This window comes from Tursiops truncatus, chromosome 9 (assembly GCF_011762595.2).
Source record: "Tursiops truncatus isolate mTurTru1 chromosome 9, mTurTru1.mat.Y, whole genome shotgun sequence".
Lineage (NCBI taxonomy): Eukaryota > Metazoa > Chordata > Mammalia > Artiodactyla > Delphinidae > Tursiops > Tursiops truncatus.
In genome coordinates this window covers 77,865,157-77,887,227 of record NC_047042.1, presented here as the reverse complement: position 1 = coordinate 77,887,227, position 22,071 = coordinate 77,865,157, and the positions used below count along the sequence as shown (strand labels likewise).

At 40.4% G+C, this 22,071-nt stretch overlaps 1 protein-coding gene and 1 pseudogene across 13 annotated transcripts in view; both read left to right on the top strand.

Moving 5' to 3' along the window:
- The first annotated feature begins 3,795 nt into the window (after positions 1-3,795).
- LOC117313519 (testis-specific Y-encoded protein 1 pseudogene) lies at positions 3,796-4,998 on the top strand (annotated as a pseudogene).
- A 7,051-nt stretch (positions 4,999-12,049) lies between these two features.
- Positions 12,050-22,071, top strand: part of CADPS2 (calcium dependent secretion activator 2) — a 485,983-nt gene continuing 475,961 nt past the window's right edge. For all 13 annotated transcript variants that reach the window (XR_012334053.1, XM_073809879.1, XM_073809876.1 and 10 more), the window contains exon 1: positions 12,050-12,773. Coding sequence is in view for 12 of the 13 variants with exons in the window: in XM_073809879.1 (XP_073665980.1) it covers positions 12,432-12,773 (342 nt within the window). In the remaining variant the exon portion in view is untranslated. The remainder of the gene's footprint in view (positions 12,774-22,071) is intronic.

The following is a 22,071-nucleotide window of genomic DNA, read 5'->3' as shown; positions in this document are numbered from 1 at the left end:
TTTGCTGTCTTTTATTTATATAAACCCCAATATTATTTAGAGTTTCTATTTCAGTATGAGAAAAATATATATATTAAGGAAAATTAAGAAAGTTAAATTCTGGGAAATTTTTGAGAAGGTGAAAATGTCCCCACAAATCTGGTATCACATATTTCTTAGAGTTATTTTATAACTTTTTAAGATAGCAGTATGTTTTGATATTTTGTTGACAGAAAATTTTAGCCTAAATATAAGTTCTTAATAACTGGTCACTAACTAGGTTTTGCTATTTTGCAATATAATGTTATATAGGATTCTGTTTATCACTACTTCATAATGACTACTAATCTAGTCAAAGTTTTCAGCAAAATTACAGCATCAGCTTGGATTAAGAGATGTAATGATTGGGACTTTCCTGGTGGCACAGTGGTTAAGACTCTGTGCTCCCAGTGCAAGGGGCCCAGGCTTGATCCCTGGTCATGGAACTAGATCCCACATGCATGCCGCGACTAAGAGTTCACATACCACAACTAAGAAGCCGGCAAGTTGCATCTAAGGAGCCCGCAAGGCGCAACTAAGGAGCCCATGAACCTCAACTAAGACCCGGCACAACCAAATAAATAAATATTTAAAAAGAGAGAGATGTAATGATGGTGTAATTCAGAAGATGACACTGTTCAAAGGAAGAGAAAATTATGAGCCATTGCTAGGAAAGCAAATCTATAAAATTAAATATGTCCCCAAATCATAGCAGTAAATTTTTTTTTTTTTTTTTTTTGCGGTACACGGGCCTCTCACTGTTGTGGCCTCTCCTGTTGCGGAGCTCAGGCTCCAGACGCGCAGGCTCAGCGGCCATTGCTCACGGGCGCAGCCACTCCGCGGCATGTGGGATCCTCCCGGACCAGGGCACGAACCCGTGTCCCCTGCATCAGCAGGCGGACTCTCAACCACTGTGTCACCAGGGAAGCCCAGCAGTAAACTTTTTATTTGATATTTTCATGTGGTTATGTGATGAGGATTTGGTTCTTGTCTTGGACACACCCATATGTTGGTATTATCAACCTTCACGACTCCAAATATTTCCTTTCATGAACACATTTTCCCTTGTCACCTTGTCACCTCCACTGCAATGGCTTCTATTCCTTTGGCATAAGATTGTTCATCTTAAAAATAAAAGATCCTATAACCAATTTTAAGCACTCTATTAAATCTGTTTATAAGTGATAATTAAATGGGATATGAAATATTACTTCTCCTAACTGTATCTCCCTGAATCAGAAATAAATTATATAATTAGCATGTCTTAAATTACTTTTCCCTTACTAGGTAAATAAACTTACTAGAGAAAATTATTGAGTTAATTCCTCTACAGTTCTTTAGCATTTGAAAGGAAGTGCTTACATGCAATGTCATTTCTAATTTCCATCAAATTGGATGTTTCACAGGACTTTTAAAGACTATTATTGACTTTGGTATAAATGGATACTGTATATAATTCAACTGCTTCATTTGTCATATGTGGTATGTGCAAAGTGGCTATTATTCGGAAAATGTCAGTTGAAATGAGAATTTCAATTATTTTTTTCACCTATAGTTGGCAACTAAATCTGGGGCAAAGATGCTTTAATAATCTGTGATATATGAAAAATAAGTTATGCAAAGATTCTGATTATACTTATACTGACATCTTTACAGCATAAGACTTTTTAGAGATTAAACTCTAACCTAGTCTTTTAACCACATGTGTAATAGATATATTTTAGCGTTCAAGTATCTGACCAAATTAAATTAAAGATACAGCACCATCTTATGGATATTTCTATATCTGTAAAATATATAAATATAAAAATCTTTTTGAGTTTGGGAATAGAAAAGCTTTATCAGTAAAAAAAAAAAATGTAGGAGGAGAATATTTTACTGTAACAAGGAAAAATGTTGCAATATTGAATAACTTGAATGTGTATGTGTGCATGCATGTATGAATGTGTGTGTTTGTGATGGCAAGGTAAATAAAGAGATTTGTAATTCTTTTTTCCCTTCAAAATTAAGAATTTGAAGAAGACAAACAACAGTTATTACAATACAAATTCATAACTTTGTGAAATAAGACATGTAGCTCAGAATACTGTCAGTCTCTAAATGACTCTGGGACATCACCGATTATCACCTTGCAAAGAAGTGTTCTTATAAGACATGAACCACACTTTATAGAGAGTGATGAGAAATTTAGGTATGATAATAAACCTATTTAACTATCTGCTGATACTATAGAACTGGTAATCAAGTCTCCTCATATTTATCTAGAATTTAAATGTTTTCATAAGTGATTTATGCCCATTATTTTGTTCTGATTTTAGATACAGATTTTTTTTTTTTTTTTTTTCCTGCGGTACGCGGGCCTCTCACTGTTGTGGCCTCTTCCGTTGCGGAGCACAGGCTCCATACGCGCAGGCTCAGCGGCCATGGCTCACGGGCCCAGCCGCTCCGCGGCATGTGGGATCTTCCCGGACCGGGGCACGAACCCGTTTCCCCTGCATCAGTAGGCGGACTCTCAACCACTGCGCCACCAGGGAAGCCCAGATACAGATATTTTTGAATAAACACTTCTTAATAATCCTTCTTATTATTTTAATATAAAACACATAGGCAATTTAAGGTGATTATAGAAAAATGGATGAACAAAACTCCGCAATTAATTATTAAGGTGTAGTTACATGGGTATGGTTCATATCCTTCATGCTTAGCTCACTTTAGTTATCATATATAGACCTGAGGCTCTACATGATTTACCCAGTTTATATGGTGTAGAATTATCCCACTTCTAACCAAAGCACAGATTCAGTAGTTCTTAACTTTTTAGGGTCCTGAACTCCATGATAAAAGCTTTGGAACCTCTCTTTTTTAAAAAGTCCATAGATACAATACATTTTGCACATAATTTTAGGGGCTTCTGGACTCCCTGGAGCTCATCCATGCTCTACGATTTTAAATAGTATTCTCCTTATTTTAACATTTATTTCCGTAGGATGTGATATTGACAAGTAAAAGCCAGGAGCTTTATCACAAAAATGCAAGGTCTTCTTGTGGTAGAAGCAATCCATAATTTTTACACACACACACACACTCACACACACACACACACACACACACACACACACACTCCTATTTGGCTTTAACTCATGTTCTTCCACAACTAAATTATATTAAAAGACCAGTGTAAATAAAGAGGTTATTAGTTTATTTTATACAGATTTTATTTTCATGTTATTTACAGTGAGATGTAAAAATATGACATTGACTACAAACAATATAGAATTTTTGGCTTTATCCTCACAGAATACTACAGGTTCTAATAATGTCCTATTATGAATAGTTTTCTATATCATGTAGACGACTCTAAATTTCTAAATTTTGTTTCAAATGTAAACTTGTAACTGATTTAATAAAATTAAGTTATTCCTGGATGTCCATATTAATAGAAAAAATACAACATAAAGTTGAAAAATTCTAAGCATACCATATACATATTTTTATGTTTACTTCTGAGATGTGGATAGGTATTTTATAGCTTAATAAGAAATCCAGGGAAATTTAATAGATTTATAATAGTAGCATTATGTTTAAATGCAGATCCAAGACACTATATTAGATGTTAACTTAATTTTTCATGTTATCAAATGCAGAATTATCATAATGTAAAAATTATTTTATTGATACCCTAGAACACTCGCTAATTTAATAAAATGCTTTAAGTTGTAAGAGCAGATTCCATAAAAATTCATGAAAAATTTAGATATCTGATCATTTAAAACGGTAATGAAAATATTTCCACCACCTATACCTTTAACTGTAATACGATCCATGGGATGGATATAGCTGCTGTACTTAGTGTAATACTTACTTTGTCCTTAAATTGGGAGGAAAGTAAAATGATGAATTAGCCCCGCCCCAATCGGCACCCCGCCCCCACCCCGAAGTCTGAGGAGGCGCAGGGGGGCTCTAGTCGCTGGGCTACTCTGCGGACCACGTGCTGTGCTCCCACCTCCCGCTCCTTTGCAGCTGCCCCAGCTCAGGGCCAGGGCCACGTGGCGCCGCCCCGGGGACCCCGGGTCATCCTGCGTGTGGGAGGGGGTCCTCAGGAAGCAGGGGCCTGCGGGTCCCCAGATGCAGTGGGGGAGGTGGGTGCCGTGCGGGCACTAGCTGGTGGGTCGGGCGAGGAGGCCACCATTTTCAGGGTGAGGGTCGTGCGGCAAGGCGCGGCCCTGGAGGAGGGAGAGGTGGCGGGGATCGGGGAGGAGTTGGGGCTATTGATGGAAGACATCATGCAGGGGGTGGAGGCGGGGGCGGAGGAATAGCAGGAGGAGGTGCAGGTGGAGGAGCCCCAGGAGCAGGGGCAGGAAGAGCCAGGGCCGGGACCCGGGACCCATGACAGCCCGGCCCCTGCCGGAGGCGCTGGCGGCCCTGTAGTTAGAGCTGAGCCCTCTGAATGCCCAAGCCAGCAGGGCCTACACTTGGCTCAAGTGCATGATGGGTCAGACGCGGAAGCCTCACTTGGATGGAAGAAGGGCCATCATCTGGGGCATCCCTGGCTTCTGGGCCAGAGCCATCATGAACCAACTCCAGATGTCGGCCATGATCAGTGACCAAGATGAAGACATGCTTAGCTACATGATCAGTTTGGAGGTGCAGGAACTGGGCCATCCCAGGCACCGCTGCAAGTTGATGTTTTTCTTTCGGAACAACTCCTACTTCTGGAACGACGTGATCATTAAGGAGTATCACCTTAGCATCGCTGGATATAGGGCGTCTCGTTCCACTCCAGTTCAGTGGTTCTGGGATTATGAACAAGGTGCCCCCAGCCGCAGGCAGGACACCACCAGCCTTAACTTCCTCAACTGGTTGTGTGACCACAACTGCCCAGGGTCTAACAGGATTGCTGAGATCATCGGTGAGGGCCTGTGGCCCAATCCCCTGCACTAGTACCCCAGGGAGGAAGGCCCCACCGGGACAGACCCATAGATGAAGGCTCTGGGGGAGCCTCAGAGTTTGGCCAAATAGCACAAGAGGCAGGAGGCGTCTACAGATGTGGGGGACAGGTGGATGTATCTACCTATGCGGTTCTGGTGCCCAGGGGAGAAACAAGGAAAGGATGGCCAGTGAAGGTTCCAGAGACCACGGCCCCACGTGCCGGGAATGACACCCAGAGAGACATAAACAAGTTACCAAGTGAAAAAAAAAAAAAAAAGAATTAGTGATGCAATGGTAAAATTAGAGACCTAACCTTGAAAACTAGGGATTCTCAAAATATGGTCCTCAAACCCCTGGTTGGGGGTGTTCCCTGAGACCCTATCAGGGAGGTCTGTGAGGTTGAAACTATTTTTATAGGAATACTAGGATCTCTTTGTCTTTTTCACTCTGTTGATATTGCATAGATGGTGCAGTAACAATGGTGGATTCATGCTGGAGCTTTAGCATGAATCAAGGCAATGGCACCAAAATCACTTAATAATCATTGTGTTCGCAGGCACACACTCACAGAAAAAAATAAGCCAGATTCACTTATGAATATTTCTGATTAAGCAGTAAAAAATATTATTTTTAAAAATCTCAACCCTTGGGTACACATTTAAAAAATAATGTGAAGTGAAATGGGAAGTATACATAAAACACTTCTGCATAACGAAGTACAATGATTGTCTGGAGAACTGAGCTGCAAGCTGAACTATCTGCTTTTGCATAGAACGCCATTTTTACTTGAGAGAGCAACTTGACAAATTATAGTTACTCAGATGTTTGGCAGACATTTTCTCAAATGTGAGTGAAGTGAGCTTGTCACTTTAAGGAAAACAACTGACAGTTTTGTTGTGCCAGTGATAAATTCAAGCTTCCAGGTGAAAATGAGAATTTTGTAAAACGTTATCTGCCAAAGTAAACGATAGTGTTCCAGTACTTAATGACTTTTTTGATGAAATTATTGACAAATGTAATTTGTTGGATACTACATAATAAAATAAAATGTGTCAATTTTTGGACAATCTACATTACCCAATGAACCAGTGTTTTCCAAATGACCAATGAGTGACATTATGAAATCATGCATCAGTAAAAGATCCATTCAAAGTTCAAGACAGACTAATGGATTTTTTAAAATCACAGAGTAAGAAAAATTTACTGATGTGTTTATAGATTTCACATTGCAACTAACCTTAAAGAAACTACCACTCATTGAGTTTTGGTTTAATATCAAAGAAGAATATCCATAATTATGTGAAAGGCTATTAAAATACTCCTTCCTTTTTCAACCACATATCTATATGAGGTTGGATTTTCTTTATCTGTTTCAAACTAAACAATGTATTGCAACAAACTGAAGTAGAAGCAGATATGAGAATGCAGAAGCACGTGAATTCTACTAAGCCAGACATTAAAGAGATTTGTATAGTGTAAAATAGTACAACTCTTCCCACTCAACTTTTTCTTTTGGAAATAGTGTTTTTTTCATAAACATATATAACATGTTATATAATAGGTTATTATTAAAAGAATTAATAGTCATTTCTAAATTTCCTTAGTTTTATCTTTCTAATATTAGAAATACTAATAAATATAACCCACATAACCAAGAGAACTTTGGGGTCCTTACTAAGTTTTAAGAGGGTAACTAGGCCCTGAGAACAAGTGTGTTAATCACTGTTACAGACCAGGGTAATAGTAAATAATTAATAAAGACATATCTTCATTTTCCCCACTTAATATCATTTGACTATCCCTTATAATTTTCTCTGATAAAAACTCTATTTCAATTTAATTTCAGTTTACTTTTCTATTTCAGTTTAATTTTCTTGAGCATTATTGTTGAAATGGTCTAGCTTTTTTTTTTTTTTTTTAATAGGAGTAGAATTCTCATCTCTTGAGACGTTGGTTGAATTCCTGGTCAACCAATGCAATGCTCTCTTTACAGTGTCCTAGTATAGTGCTTAATATAGACTAGGCACTCAATAAGTGTTACTGACTGGCAGAACATGTGTTAAACAACAAAGTCAATAAAAGTGCAAAACAACTGTGAAAGCTAGAGGGAAAAAACTCCATTTACTGCTTTATCCATTTATGAACATAATTAGTAGATTTTAATCCATTCCCACAAAAAGCGCAGTTTGTGTCTCTATTACCATTTAAAACACAAACAAGTTCTTGCAGGTTAAGTACCTCCTTCTCTAGGAGACCATAATTATCATCACATATATTGTACATCTTGAATTAAGGCAAGACTTTTCTCATGAAATTTTAGGCTCAAAGGTCACAGTATGCTTTTACCTTTCTTTACTCCCTGTACTTTACAACAAACTCATTTCCGTTACCTTCTCCAAATTTCTTAAAAAATGGAAATTGAAAAATGGAACGGTAATCAATCATTGATGAATGCTGACAGATTGAATAGGAACAGAAGGAAAGTAGCTTCGTATTGTGGGCTCAAACCATCTTATAAAAATTATGAAATCCTTAAGATTTTAATAAAACACCTTAACGTATTTGGGAGTTCTTTTAGGCTGGCTGTTTCAAGGCAAACAATTTAGAAACACAAATTATAAGCTATGTAAAAATCAATAAATAAATGCATTGAACCATTTACTAGTTTATCTACAATTTATTTCTATAGTTCTACAGTTAAAAATGAGCTACATAATAAAACAATTACAATAACAATAAAATACTTGGCATTTACTGAGAATTTACTCTATAACAGACAATCTTTTAGTACTTGAATACATTATTTTATTTAATCTTCACAACAAACCTTTGACTGTATCTTGTGTGGGTATCAGTGTGGATTACTCATTTTTCTGGTCAATTTGTGCTGATCATCTGCATATATTTTTACCCTTTATCTGTAAAAGGTGGGGTCACAGAATGATTCTTTCTAGGATTCAAATTCTAACTTGAGAGGCGAAAAAGAAAAAGCTGAGCAAAGTAAGGAGAGGGATTTAAATAAGGTTGCCAGGAGGATTATTGCCTCATAAGATATAAATACTCATCTTAAAGTTTCAAAAAATTGGTTTTTATCTTACTTTTGCAAATGCATACCATTTTATTAGCTGGGCTTGTGAGTTGACATTTTTCTCATACATATTTGCAAAACTAGTCCTTCCCTTTGACCTGAAAAAGATTCCTCTGTCTGTTTTTATGTAATTTTAGCTATAACTACAAAAAATAATAGACTCCCAAAACACTTAAGGGATATTTTGTGAATATTTTTCTCTATGACCACAAGAGCATATATTACCATAACTTCTTATTTTGCTCGTGTTTGTTTCATATACGTCCCCTCAGCGACTAAATTCTACTGTTTTTATCTACTCAGAATAGTGCATAGCCTAGAGTGGGTGCCCCCAAAAATGTCTGTTCAATGAAACAATGATTTCATCTGTGACTTGAAAGAGTTAATACCTTGCTTTCCGGTCAAATGCACAAATCAATTCTCAACGAGCAAACAGACCACCTATAGCTATTCAGGTCACACACCTGTTTCCTTAAATATCATTGCCAAAACACATTTTATATTCTATTTTATTATTGTGCATCCAACTTTCCCTAGCATTAGAGGTGTTTCATTAAAAAGCAGTATAACTTCAATTTGTTTTTATGCTCACCTTGACGAAAATAAAAATGAATCACTGAATAAATTCAAGTGTATTTTATGTATTTTTGAAATGGTACAGACCAATCATAGTCTTATGTTGGGCATCATTTACTCAATTATCCCAGAGCATCAACTGAAGTTATAATTACCTGAAAAGGTAATATTTAAGGTAGAAATTTGGCAAGAACATTAGTATAAGCACAAAGTTGAAAATGTTAATTAATAATTATTAGGGCACAGTTAATGTTTAATGATCGGGTTTTCCTTTCACATCCCTTTTCTTCAAACCATCTCTTTTTGGAGAAGAGGAAGGGAGGGTTCCTCAGAGACACATCATTGGCCCTTTTCTCAGTCTGAAACATGCTTTATGGACCTCATTATCCATATCTGTCTGTAGCTTCAACTGCCACCAATATGCTGATGATTCCTTTATCCAGATGTGAGTTAACAGGTTTGCATTTCCAAATGGGTCTAGGAGCACTCTGATAAGCTCCTCATAACTTGATGTTTCTCTATAGCTACATGTCCTCTAGAAGTTCATATTTCTTCTATTCCCAGTCAAGTTACCCTATCCTGGGAATCATATTCTACCCTTGACCCTCTTCTTCAGCTCCTCATATATGTTCTATTAATTCCTTTGTCCACCTCTTAAGCTCTCTTCCCCCACTCCCACCCCTTGTCCTCATCTTAAATTCAAGCCCTCATTGTTTCTCTCCCAGATTTCCTTAGTAATCTCATTGGTATCTTGCATCTGGTTTCACTGCCCTTACATTGCTCCAGATTGACTCTTCAGAGTTATAGGTCACCTTATGTTGTACCTTACTTAAACCTTTATGTGTACACCCATTTTCTTCAGGACATAGTTTAAATTCCAAAGCATGGCGTACAAGGCCATGGACACCTGCCCACTGTCCTTCTGCTCAAGGCTGAATTTGACTCTGTTCTCTAGCCTCATCTTCCCCATCTTCACATGTAGCCTTTATTTCGGGCATGCCAAGTTTACTTGTAGTTCTCCAAATGTGGCAAACAATTTCATACCTTTGCCAATGTGGTTCCTCTGGTCTATAGTGCCCTCACCCAAACAGCTATGAATCATTCTTCAAAACATATGTCAAGCATCCTGGAAGCCTTCTCTTACTCTATCTTGAATAAGCTACTTTTTCTCTGTATAACCATTATCTCCCAGGTTATTAGACCGATCATCAGACTGCAATACCAATATTTATTTTCTGGGTTTTTTTAGTGTTTTTCTCATCTGTCATTCTTTAAACTGTAATCTTCTAAAGGTCAGAGGCTGTATCTTGTTCTTCTAAATATACCCTGCATAATGTTAACAATGTTAGTTTCTTAACCAATGTATGTTTAACTAATGAAATCCTTAAACATTCTCTTTGTTGTTTTGGATATTTCTTTAATTTATGCCCCTTAACCATTTTCATCTTTATAGAGAAAACACTGTATGTATTATTCTACAAATTATTAGATGTTTTCCAGTGGGATTTCCAAGGCTTGGAGAATCTCTGATAACCATTTTTTAATAGGAAGAGAATAATAAGCTATCACATCAAGCAATTTTAACTAATTAATAAAGGAAGCTGAAAAGATACCTTTCCTTGGCAAGAAAAGGAAGGGCAATAAAGCTGCTGTATATAAATTATACTTTTATGTGCCTAGGAATTAAATTCTTATTTTAAGTATCAGTTTAATAAACATCATACATTTAATATACTGATTTATAATCAAACAAATTGTAATAGTAAAGCTACTATTTGGAAGTAGAGAGGATTCAGTGTGTTGCGTCCTTGTTCTATTAGTTGTTCCTTCTGTAGGAAAGAGGATTCCCTAAGTCTCAGGTTCCTTATCTGTACAATGGAACTAAAAATAAATGGGATAATGTATGTAAAGGGCTTAGTGCAGTACCGCGTACAAAGCATGTAAATGGTAATCATCATCATTATCATCATCATCACTACCTTTCTCAAAAGTTTACTTTGGTGACATTATTCGACAAGCACGTTTACAAAACTTTGCAAAATGTAGAGTGCTATGTATATAACATTAGATACTATAACTTAAATGAATAAGCTTGTTATTTATGGTTTACCTTGCCAAAAAGTGAAAAATATTGCCTTTAAATACATCAGTTTTTGAGATTTGTGTTCCTTGGCAGTTGGAGATCAGCCAGCAGTCACGCCCTCAGTGAACACCTTTCATCACCGTGGGCACCTGTAAGGATTGATAAATAGGCAAGTTTCCCCAGGAGTAAATGCTTCTTTGTCTTTCTACATCTTGGGAGACTATGAGTAAATGCAGAAGGAAAGCCTCCCTCATGTGTACCTAACTGCGGAAGTGGCTTGAAAACGCTACAGCTGCTATTTGGCCACGGGGTAGACGAGCTCAGAGCCGGTAGTTTTACCGGCCGGGTGATATTTGCACTGAGCTTCCATCGCCTCCCTGCCAGTTTGGCCACTGCGCACTGCACCTAATGTTGAATGCACTATTTTCCCTATTTCCTCCTTTGTCCGGATTAAGAATACCGGAAAAAACACAGAAAGAAACTCCTAGGTGGTTCTGGCTTTGGGACTGAGAAATCTGCGCAGATAAGACAGGCTTCGGATGCAGCTACGAGACGCCCACTTGAGGCCGGAACCGATAGTGACCAAGTGTGTGCCCCAGGGCGCTGCGGGCTCGTCCAAACGCTAACAGTGCTGGACACCGGGCGTGTGCTAAAAAATCTGCTGAATAAATGTCTACACTGCACAACCTGTCTTGAGTCAACCGCATCCCAACCCAGAAAATAAAGCTATGTGTGAGCTGAAGCAGAGTGCCATTTCGCAGATATAAAACCGGTCTTACTCATGCATCTACAGGAATAAAGACAGTTTAAAAAGAAAGCCTCATGTATTTTGTTTTTGCTTTTCTTTTCAAGAATGTTCCTCTGACTTTTACAATTTGGACTTCAGCATAGCGTCAAACAGCAACAGAGCTGAGCGAGAGACTTTTTAAAGTCTCTTCTCCACGTTATTTGGCGGTAAACGGCTCTGGACCCACTTTTCCGTGCTGGGGTTCAACCCTGGGTATCAAATTCGGGCTGGAGACTCACGTTCTGGCTGTTCCGCTCACCCGGGGAGGTGGAGAGGGCCAGCTCTCCTGCCCCACGTCCGCCTGTCCCTCAGGAAGCTTGCGGGAGAAAAGGGGATAGGTGGTGGTGGTGGTGGTGGTGGTGTCACGGCAGTCCAAGCGTCCCGGGTGGGCGCACACAGAGCCACTGCGCTCAGCGCTCCGCATCTTTGCAAACTACGCGCCTGACACTCGGGCACTCGGCCAGGGTCGCGGCGGCGCCGGCGGCGCGCGCACGCGCACTCCGCGACCCCGTGCCCGCTCCTCAACCTTCCATTCCACGTGTTGCTTGTTGTAGGCGCCACAGGTTCCCCACCTGCACCCGGGCGCTCGGGCGGCTCCGCCTCGGCCGGCGGACGTTGGAGGACTACGGGGCTGGCGGGGCCCGGGCCAGCCGAGCAGTTCACCAGGCGCTCGGGCTCACCCCCGACGCTAACTCCGCCTATTTAATCCCGGCGGCTCCTCCACCCCCTCCGCTACCAGTCCTCCTCTCGGCTCCCGCCCGCCTCTTTCGCCCTGGTGGTAGGAAACACTCTTGGGTCTAACTCGACGTGTCCGGAAAGCCTCGGCCAGTTTCCCTTTCGTTCTGCGGCCGCTGCGGCCAGCCGCGCGGCTCCCTCAGACCCGCGGGCGCAGCGGCAGGGGGTGAGGCGCCTGGGGGCCGCGGGCCGAGCGGCGGGGTGCCCCGAGCACTATGCTGGACCCGTCTTCCAGCGAAGAGGAGTCGGAAGAGGGGTTGGAAGAGGAGAGCCGCGATGTGCTGGTGGCGGCCGGCGGCTCTCAGCGAGCGCAGCCGGCCCCGGCTCGGGAAGGGCGGCGGGACGCGGCAGGGCGCGCGGGCGGCGGCGGCGGCGCAGCCAGACCCGTGAGCCCGAGCCCCTCGGTGCTCAGCGAGGGGCGAGACGAGCCCGAACGGCTGCTGGACGAGGAGCAGGAGCGGAGGATCCGCCTGCAGCTCTACGTCTTCGTGGTGAGATGCATCGCGTACCCCTTCAACGCCAAGCAGCCCACCGACATGGCCCGGAGGCAGCAGAAGGTGAGTTGCCGGCAGGACCGGGCGTCTCCAGCCCCACTTCTTCCTCCCTGGGCTTTTCTGGGGCGCCTGCCCGTTGTCCTCCTGCAGGACACTGTATTTTTGTTAGTCTTGGAGGGCAAGGGAATCTTTGGAGGGAGGACGGTGCTTTAGCCCGCTTGGTATCAGGTTGCAATGGACGCATCTTCTCCCCCGCGGTGGGCAGAAGCTGTCAGCTTGGTCGGGACCGAGACCGACCTGACAGCCCGGCGGTGCGGCCGTTGCACCCGGCCGGGTGAGAACACAGCTCCCATCAACTTTAATTTCGAAGGGTAGTGGTGCATTCCTGTCCGCTTGGCCCTCCTGGAGCTGGGCTTTACCGTGGGTCTGAATGAGTGTGGAATCTGAACACTTCTGATAGCTAGGGAGAAGTCGTTTCTGGGGGAGAAGGTGTAGAAATGTTCCACGAAACAAAGCTAACTGGACAGGTTTTCCTGTATTGCTGTGTAACTAGGACATCAGATCCTAAGGAGGGAAGGTGCGCAGCTTTGGAGAGTTGCTGTGGGTTAGTAATGACCGGTCTCGGCGGGCCTAAGGAAACACGCTCTTGATGAAAAATAAAGGACTGGTTCATAACTACTTCATCACGAAAGCGCTTTTGTCCCCGTCCCCAAAGAGCTAAAGAGTTTCAGGTGAAATACCTGCCAACTTTAGTTTTAAAACAAGACCCCAGGGTCTAATAGTCTGTAGCAGACGAAAGTGATGACTCAAAATTGCCCGAATTGGGTGAATGTTTTCAATAGAAACTAAGAAATCTTGATAGAATGTTGAACCTAGACGATTCACCAGAAATCTGCACTAGCCCCCTTAGTTTGGGACAGGATGTGGAGACCCAGAGAGATTGTATTGTAATTTGTCCAAAGCATACCTAGTTGCATAGATGTTTGTTAGTTTTCTGAACCATTAACTTAAGCATGTGAAGCATTTCTTAGAAATTTGGAGCATTTCTGAATTGACTTGTGAGAAGCTGGTATTTCAGAGTAAATGCAGTCTTCCCATTACCCTCCCACCCCCATTTACCCAACCTCTTAAAACAGGCCTAAACCAAGCAGCTGTTTTGAATTGCTCCCTGGGAATACTTAGGGGATGATTCGCTACAGTTGGTGGCTAATTACACAGATCCTTCAAATGCCTAACCCTCTAGGTAAGTTAGTCACAGAATGCTAGAGTTGGAAAAGACCTTGGGATCCAGGCAGGCCCTTCATTTTGGAGGAGAGAAGGATTTCTGAGTAACATTTTCTATTCCCTAACCAGTTGGTATGATTGAAGCCACCATTTGTGAGGTCAGTTTTGAGTGCCCTGTGGAGTTTTTGTGAGCCTTCCATTTTGTTCCTGGGTGAGTACCACACTGTGTTATCCTTTGATTGCATTGGGTTGTATTACAGTCACCCAGTGCCTCTTAACTCTGTAGGTCAAGAGACTTTCATCTTCAGCAGTCACTCTTAAACTAAGTTTTTGTGTATGTTGTATGTAGTCATATAAGTTTATGAATATCATCCAGTCTCCAGTTTTAATATTCATATTGCATTTAAGTTTATTTTCGGTGTGTTAAAGTATAAAAATAACGTTTGGTGAAACTAAGGCTATTCCTGTCTGGAATATGATCACTGAAGATGCTTTTGCAAAGAGTCGCTTACTGGTAGCTGATTCTTACTGTACATACTTGTTGCGTTTTGTTAATGAAACAAACTCTCGCTTGTTCAAATAGGGCAGATTTCTCTGACACTCTTGTTTAAATAGAATGTTTCTCTAGAAATTATTTGAATAGGCAAACAGGTGCATTCACAATACCACTGAGGAGACCATTGTTATAACCTTCTTCAGGCATCACCAAAAATAATTCCAAACTGCAAAAACGACGCAAAACATTGCGTATGTTCTGTGCAAAAATACTTAAGACTGCTTGGAAATTTCTATTTTCTAAATATTGAGAGCATTAAATGCTGTGAGATGAAGTTTTGTGACTTATTCTTATATTTTAAGGGGGAGGCCCCCAAACAACTTAAGTGTTTCCCTTATTCAAACTTATTCAAAAGGCTCCCCACTTTTTTTTTTTTTTTTTAACAAGTTGCTTGTTAAAGGGAGCTGGAGCAATTCTTGGCAGTCGGGTTTCCTCCCAGGACAAAATGAAATGGGAATTTAACTGTATTCCTCCGGATTTGATGCACAAGCCAATAATTAATGACAAAAACTTTGTTCTTGAAGTATACAGTTGGGTTATATAAAAGAAGTGACAGGATAATTGCAAAATCACTAATCCATTGTGTGTGTGTGTATATATATATATATATATATATATTTTTTTTTTTTTTTTTTTTGCGGTATGCGGGCCTCTCACTGTTGTGGCCTCTCTCGTTGCGGAGCACAGGCTCCGGACGCGCAGGCTCAGCGGCCACGGCTCATGGGCCCAGCCGCTCTGAGGCATGTGGGATCTTCCCGGACCGGGGCACGAACCTGTGTCCCCTGCATCGGCAGGCGGACTCCCAACCACTGCGCCACCAGGGAAGCCCCCATTGTATATTTTTATTCTGTATCTTCAAGTAGTCAGACATCTAGTAAAAGGATTTAATAGCTTAAATTGTTGTAATTGAAATGCATATTGCTGCTTACTCACTTCTAACTTCAAGAATTTAGAAACTCAGAAATTGAGATTTGAAAGGGTCCTCATCTTATAAATGAAGAAAATTAATCACAGGAAGATAAAAGCCTTATCCTGGCAGTCAAAGCTGTCTCACTAGTAGGGTTGGTGGGTTTCTGTGAACCAACTGAGCTGCACTGTTTTTTGTTTTCCCACTTGGCTAAGATGGCCCACAAAGCTAGTAGGAGGTTGTATCCACGAGCTGAAAAAGCTTAATAGCGTTAAGCTCAGTTGACTAAAACATGTCTGTCTTTGCTTTTGGCTGGAAAATTTCAGCTTAGAAGAATAATGGTGGTTAGCTTATGCCAGTCTGATAACTTCAGGCTTTACAGAAAACTCTGGGAGGAGTGTAGACCAGGCACTGACAACGCCTTGTACCGGGTGGTCACACCACCTAAACGGTTCACACATGCTACCAATGTGGAGTAACAAACAGCCAATGGCAAAAATGACCAGCTGTGAATAATGCTTAAGCCTCTGATGCTTATTTACGTTGATTACCTTTGCACCATCAGCTAACAGTGATAATGATGAACCTTGGATGATTCTAGGTCATTGGTTAAAGGTGGGATCAGCGTTGAAACTAGGAAACAACAATGATGCAGTTAAAGCTAATCAGTTATTGCTTAATAAAGGCAATTTGTCGAACCTTTGGAAAACATTGAGACGCTGAAGGAAAAATAAAGTCCATGGTGGTTAGAAGGTAGGGAGAATCTGAGAAACATAATGACTACCATAGAAGAGGTTAAGTATGTTCCATAGATGTGGTTTACAGATTGCAGGTCTCAGTTTATAACGATTTCAGGTGTGCATGACTTAAAGCGCTCACAGTTTTGGTTGGCTAGTCGATAGGTTTCTAGTCAGTAGCTGCTTTGTTCATTATTTGTTTTATTAAATTTAGTAAGTCAGATGTTGAAGCCAACTACCTTAAACTAGAAATAATGAAGAGGGAATCAAAAAGACTAAAATGGTATCTAATAACTTAACATGTGATTCATCTGCCCTTGTTCTTTGCATTTTTATGTGTCACTGTAATCTCACTAAACTGCCTTAAACCTGCTTATATAATCACTCCCACCACTTTGCATAATTTTCCACACTAAGTTTGAGAAATGTATACAAATAATGTGAAATTGCAGACGGTGGGGAAGTAATCTCCTTTGGTAGAACCGATCAGGAAGAGAGCACTGTGGGGAAGTAGCATTGGGGGAAATAATACACAGTGGGTTCTGCACTTGGCACGTCTGAGTGTTTATACTGCAGTAAAGTGGCCACTTTTATCCCTCTTTGGAAATGGCAGTACTTTCTGTAGCTTAAAAAAAAATGTTCTTACTGCTTAGGTGATCCCCAGGCTCAGAAAAGACAATTTTATGAAAAAATGAGCTAGATTTACAAAGGCCAGGAATCACTTACCTTATGCTAGGGGTCATTGTTCCTTAGTGCTATGTTGTGCCATCTTTGGGGCCTAAGATACGACTGTAGCCTGATGTATTCTCAGCGTGGTGCATGATGTATAAGAACCTAGTTAAATGCTTGTTGGATAGGAAGTGTCAGATTTAGTCCCTGTCTCGAGGAATTAGGGAGGTATAGGGTGGAGGCAAGAATATAAAGGCAAAGAGTCAACCTCTCTTCTGTGGAAATTAACGTTCCTAAACATGTTTTGAGACCACCAGGCCTCACCCCACCCTCTGTAAAGAAAGCCATAAAAAGGGTAATACCTGTTGGTATAGAACTAATGACTTCGAAGAGAAGACTGTCCCAATGCCACAACCAAATCCGAGAGACAAGCAGTGTAGAAGCCCCACAGCATGCCTTGCTCTCTTGCTTGCAGGTGTCCAGGAGATGTGGTGATAGTCTAAAAAGCCCACCCTCTCAGGGAGTTAGGCTAATTCATGCTTTGCTCCTTGCGCTTTGGTACTTTATGGTGCAGAAGGGATGGGTTATGTTGTTGGCTGCTTTTAATATGGAGCACATTGTCCTGTGGGGAGTGAGTTGGAAACCACACATTAGAGTGAAACCTCAGACTGGACTTTATCTCAGAGAAAAAAATGCTGCTTGTTTCAATTGATTCATCTATCCCTCCGCAGGGTGTCTTGAGACCGCGGCACTTAATTTGGTGGAATGAGTTGTGCTAATGAGAACTGAAATGGATTAAGCGATATTGGAGTTCGCTTCTTTCAGAAATGAAATCAGCTGTAATTTTGGTTTACGTTTACTGCTTATAAAGTGAAGTAAAATATTGTTATGCTGTGTGTTCCCTCTATTAAATGGAAGCAGTTCCCTTCATTTCTACACTCACAAGATAAATGGCATAGTTTGTAAAGTCATGAAAGACCTTCAAAACAAAATTAAGAAACCCAATTGTCAGGCTGTTAAGTATGGGAATTCTGAATGGAAAATTCTACCAGTTATTGTTTTCTAGTGAGGCAGGCCTCTTTTGAGTTATTGTGCTACTTTTTATGCATTTCAGATTAGACCTTTCTTTGGCAAAGAGGGTGGGTTGCATAGTCATGTGTTATTGCCATTTCAGTTTTTAGGCCAGGAAGAAAACTAATGATTGTAAATAGAATAGCATTGGAACAAATGATATTGTTCCAAAGCTTTAAGAGGATTCAAGAAGCTAATCATGGAACTGTCCCAAATCTGTAACATGTCACCTTAGGACCAGTGTTTAAGTTACCTAAGGATTTTGATATGATTTCCTTTTTTTAAAGAAAAAAAAAAAAGAAAAAAAACCCCCTGGGATTCTTATCCTTAGCTGCACATTAGAATCACCTGGAGAGCTTTTAAAAATCAGAGTGAAGTGAGTCAGAAAGAGAAAAACAAATATCGTGTATTAACGCATATATGTGGAACCTAGAAAAATGGTACAGATGAACCAGTTTGCAGGGCAGAAATAGAGACACCGTTATAGAGAACAAACGTACGGACACCAAGGGGGGAAAGCGGAGTGGTGGTGGTGGTGGGATGAATTGGGAGATTGGGATTGACGTATATACACTAATATGTATAAAATGGTTAATAAGAACCTGCTATATAAAAAATAAATCAAAATTCAAAAATTCAAAAAAAAAATCCCATTATCCAGGTTGTACCCCAGACTAATTAAACCAATCTCTGGGTTAGAGTCGTAAAGCTTCCCAGGTGATACCAGTGTACGATCAGACTTGATAATCCCTGTTTTAAAGGGAAACTACAGGAAAATGCCTTAGTTTATGGCTTATTTTCACCTAGGCAAGGTGAAAGTATAATATTTGCAATAATGAGTGAGATTACTGAGTAATTAAACCCGTTTTACATATTGAGGAAAAGGTAATGGGGTGCTCTAGGCAAGGAACAAAAAACATCTAAATATTTTAGACTCTATTGAACCAATACAGTGGGAGGACAGTGCGTATTTAGACTTTTAAAAGGTCTTTAATTTGCTGATATGCTGGAGGCTATTGAACTACATTATCAATTGTGTAATTTATTCATTACAAAACCACAGATAGATCACAGTGTTTGCAACGGGAAATATAGGAGGGTAAGCCTGAGCGTTTACCATTACAAAATGAACTGGAAAGGAGAATCTAGTGAAATCTCCAAGTTGGAGTTGACCCTGAGCAATGTCTAACTGAAGAGTGAATTTCACAGTGGTCTGGTCTTACAAGATCATTAGCAGGTGGAATGTTTTTTCAGTGTGTGCAGTAGGAATGCATATGGGTTTTTCAAAAAGTAAACCTTAGAAGTCATTCTCTAGTAATTGTTTTAAGTGAAGTAATTAAAAACTAAGGACTTATCTAAGAGTGTCTTTATTTTTGTGCTATTTCCAAAACTCTAATGTTAGGTTAGACAGTAAGGAAAGCCCCTGTTTTCCTCAGATTGCACAATGGGTTAAGTCCTTTGTTTGTATTTGGGAGCCTTCTGCTTTGTAGAGCATCCTTGATGCTTTGCTTTGCTTCTTGAAATTTTATCACATTGCTTTGTAAACTTTATGGTTTGAATATTTTCATTTTATAACTTTCGAGTTAGGAATGAATTTTTGTGATGAAAATGTTACTGGGACAAAGGGTATGAATAATTAAAAGGCTATCCTTCTCAGTCTGATAGCTGAGGTGGTATTTAATTTGCTCATTTCTGATTGCTTGGGAGGATGAATGTATATGATCTAATATCCTATTCCTACTTCTCTATTGAGATTTAGGTGTCACTTATTAATGTGTCCCCGTCCTCGGTATGTTGAAGGTAGCATTCCTTTGTGGAGGGTGTTTCTATAGTCTGCCTTTCTGCCTTTCGTTTCGTTTTTTAGATAGAATTCAGTTGATCTTAAAAACTTATTTCTAATTTATATTCTTGGCTAATAAGTTTCCCATCTTGAATTAAAATTTGAATCAAGGAATTGACTTTTTTCCCCCAAATAGCTAAGCAATTCTTGAAGCCTAACTTTTGATTAAGCTCTACTTCAATTACTAAGGTGTTAGACCAAATCATTTATATTCTTTCCTTCATTAATTCATTGATCAAATATTTATTGAGCCCCTAGTATGTGAGTTTAACTACAAAATGTTCTGAGACTAGAGAATAAAACAAGCAGAAAATTTCTCATGGGATAATGTTCAGTGATGTATAGACTATTTGTATGTATTTCGCTTTATATCTGTTTCTAGGCTACCTATTCTAATTCATTAATCTACTACTTTTTCCTACTGCTAATACCATAATTATGATCTTACCATATTTTAATATCTGATGGAAATCACTTTGGCTTCAGAGGGCCTGGGCTTCATTATTTTCTATTCATTCACTGTGTGAGCAAGGCATTTCATGTCTCTGGGCCCTGGGTTTTTCATTTGTAAAATGGGGATAATGACCTCATAGTATTCCTGTTCTGATTAAATGAAGTGATACATATAAAGTGCTTAGTATAGTGCCTACTGCATGGATGTGCTCCAAATTAGGTGCTATCATTTTTAATTTAATCTTGTTTAGGAAACTATATTTTATTACATTCAGTCTTCTAGGAACATAGCATATCTTTTTTTTTTTTTTTTTTTTTTTTTTTGCGGTATGCGGGCCTCTCACTGTTGTGGCCTCTCCCGTTGCGGAGCACAGGCTCTGGACGCGCAGGTTCAGTGGCCATGGCTCATGGGCCTAGCCGCTCCGCGGCATGTGGGATCTTCCCGGACCAGGGCACGAACCCGTGTCCCCTAACTGCAGGCGGACTCCCAACCACTGTGCCACCAGGGAAGCCCAGCATATCTCCTTAGTTAAGCTTCTTATGTCTTTGTGATGTTTTGCATTTTCATTATATAGAACCTTTGCATTTATACTTAATAATTATAATTATTTTTAAGCATTTTATAATTTTTGTTTTTACTGTGACATCCTTCCCTGTTTTATTATGGATAAATGTAAAACTCTAATTTTTGTTACAGCTGGTTATATTACAGTACACTACTGACTGAGTAATTAGTACTTTATTCTTCTAGAATTTCTAAGTAGGTGGTTGAATCATCTGCTAATAGTTATAACTTTTGTCTGGTCCAGTAGCTGTACCTCTTTTGTTTCACAGGGCAACTGTCCTAATACAATGTCTAGAAGAGTATGTGTACTTGTTGCCAATACCTTAGGCTTGGTCCAGGCTTTCCTGGGAATGCTTTTGGTATTCTACCAGTGAATATAGTGTTGGTTAGTGTTTTAGGATAATTCTGTTTTTATTACGTTAAGAGGATAAAATGTCAGGAATGGACTCTGAATGTTATCAGATTTCTGCATCAATTGAGGTGATTGACTAGTTTTATTTTACTGATGTGACATATTTCTAGGTTCTTATTAAACCATGTTTGCATTGCTAGGGTAACCCCTATTATACGTGAACTTTTGAAACAATTGACTCATGAAATGAACTACATCCAGAACCTATTTTTGATTTTTTCCTTTCCCTAGCCTATTAGATTTTTCTTCTTATTCCAGATTCAATTGTGATGATTGCATAATTTCAGAAAATTGGCCAATTCTAGATTTTCATGTATATTAACATAGAGTTGGGCATATTTCTCACTTATTTTCTTAATCTTTAATGTTAGTTTTAAGTCTTCAGATTTTTTTCCTTAAAAAAAAAAATTCACGGGAAGACCTTCAAGATGGTGGAGGAGTAAGACGTGGAAATCACCTTCCTCCCCACAAATACATCAGAAATACATCTACATGTGGAACAACTCCTACAGAACACCTACTGAACGCTGGCAGAAGACCTCAGACTTCCCAAAAGGCAAGAAACTCCCCACATACCTGTGTAGGGCAAAAGAAAAAAGAGACAAAGGAATAGGGATGGGACCTGCACCTCTGGGAGGGAGCCGTGAAGGAGGAAAGGTTTCCACACACTAGGAAGGCCCTTCACTGGTGGAGACGGGGGGTTGTGGTGGGGGGGGAAGCTTTGGAGCCACGGAGGAGAGCGCAGCAGTGGGGGTGCAGAGGGCAAAGTGGAGAGATTCCTGCCCAGAGGATCGGTGCCGACCAGCACTCACCAGCCCGAGGAGCTTGTCTGCTCAGCCGCTGGGGCGGGCGAGGGCTGGGAGCTGAGGCTTGGGCTTCGGAGGTCGGATCCCAGGGAGAGAACTGGGCTTGGCTGCGTGAACACAG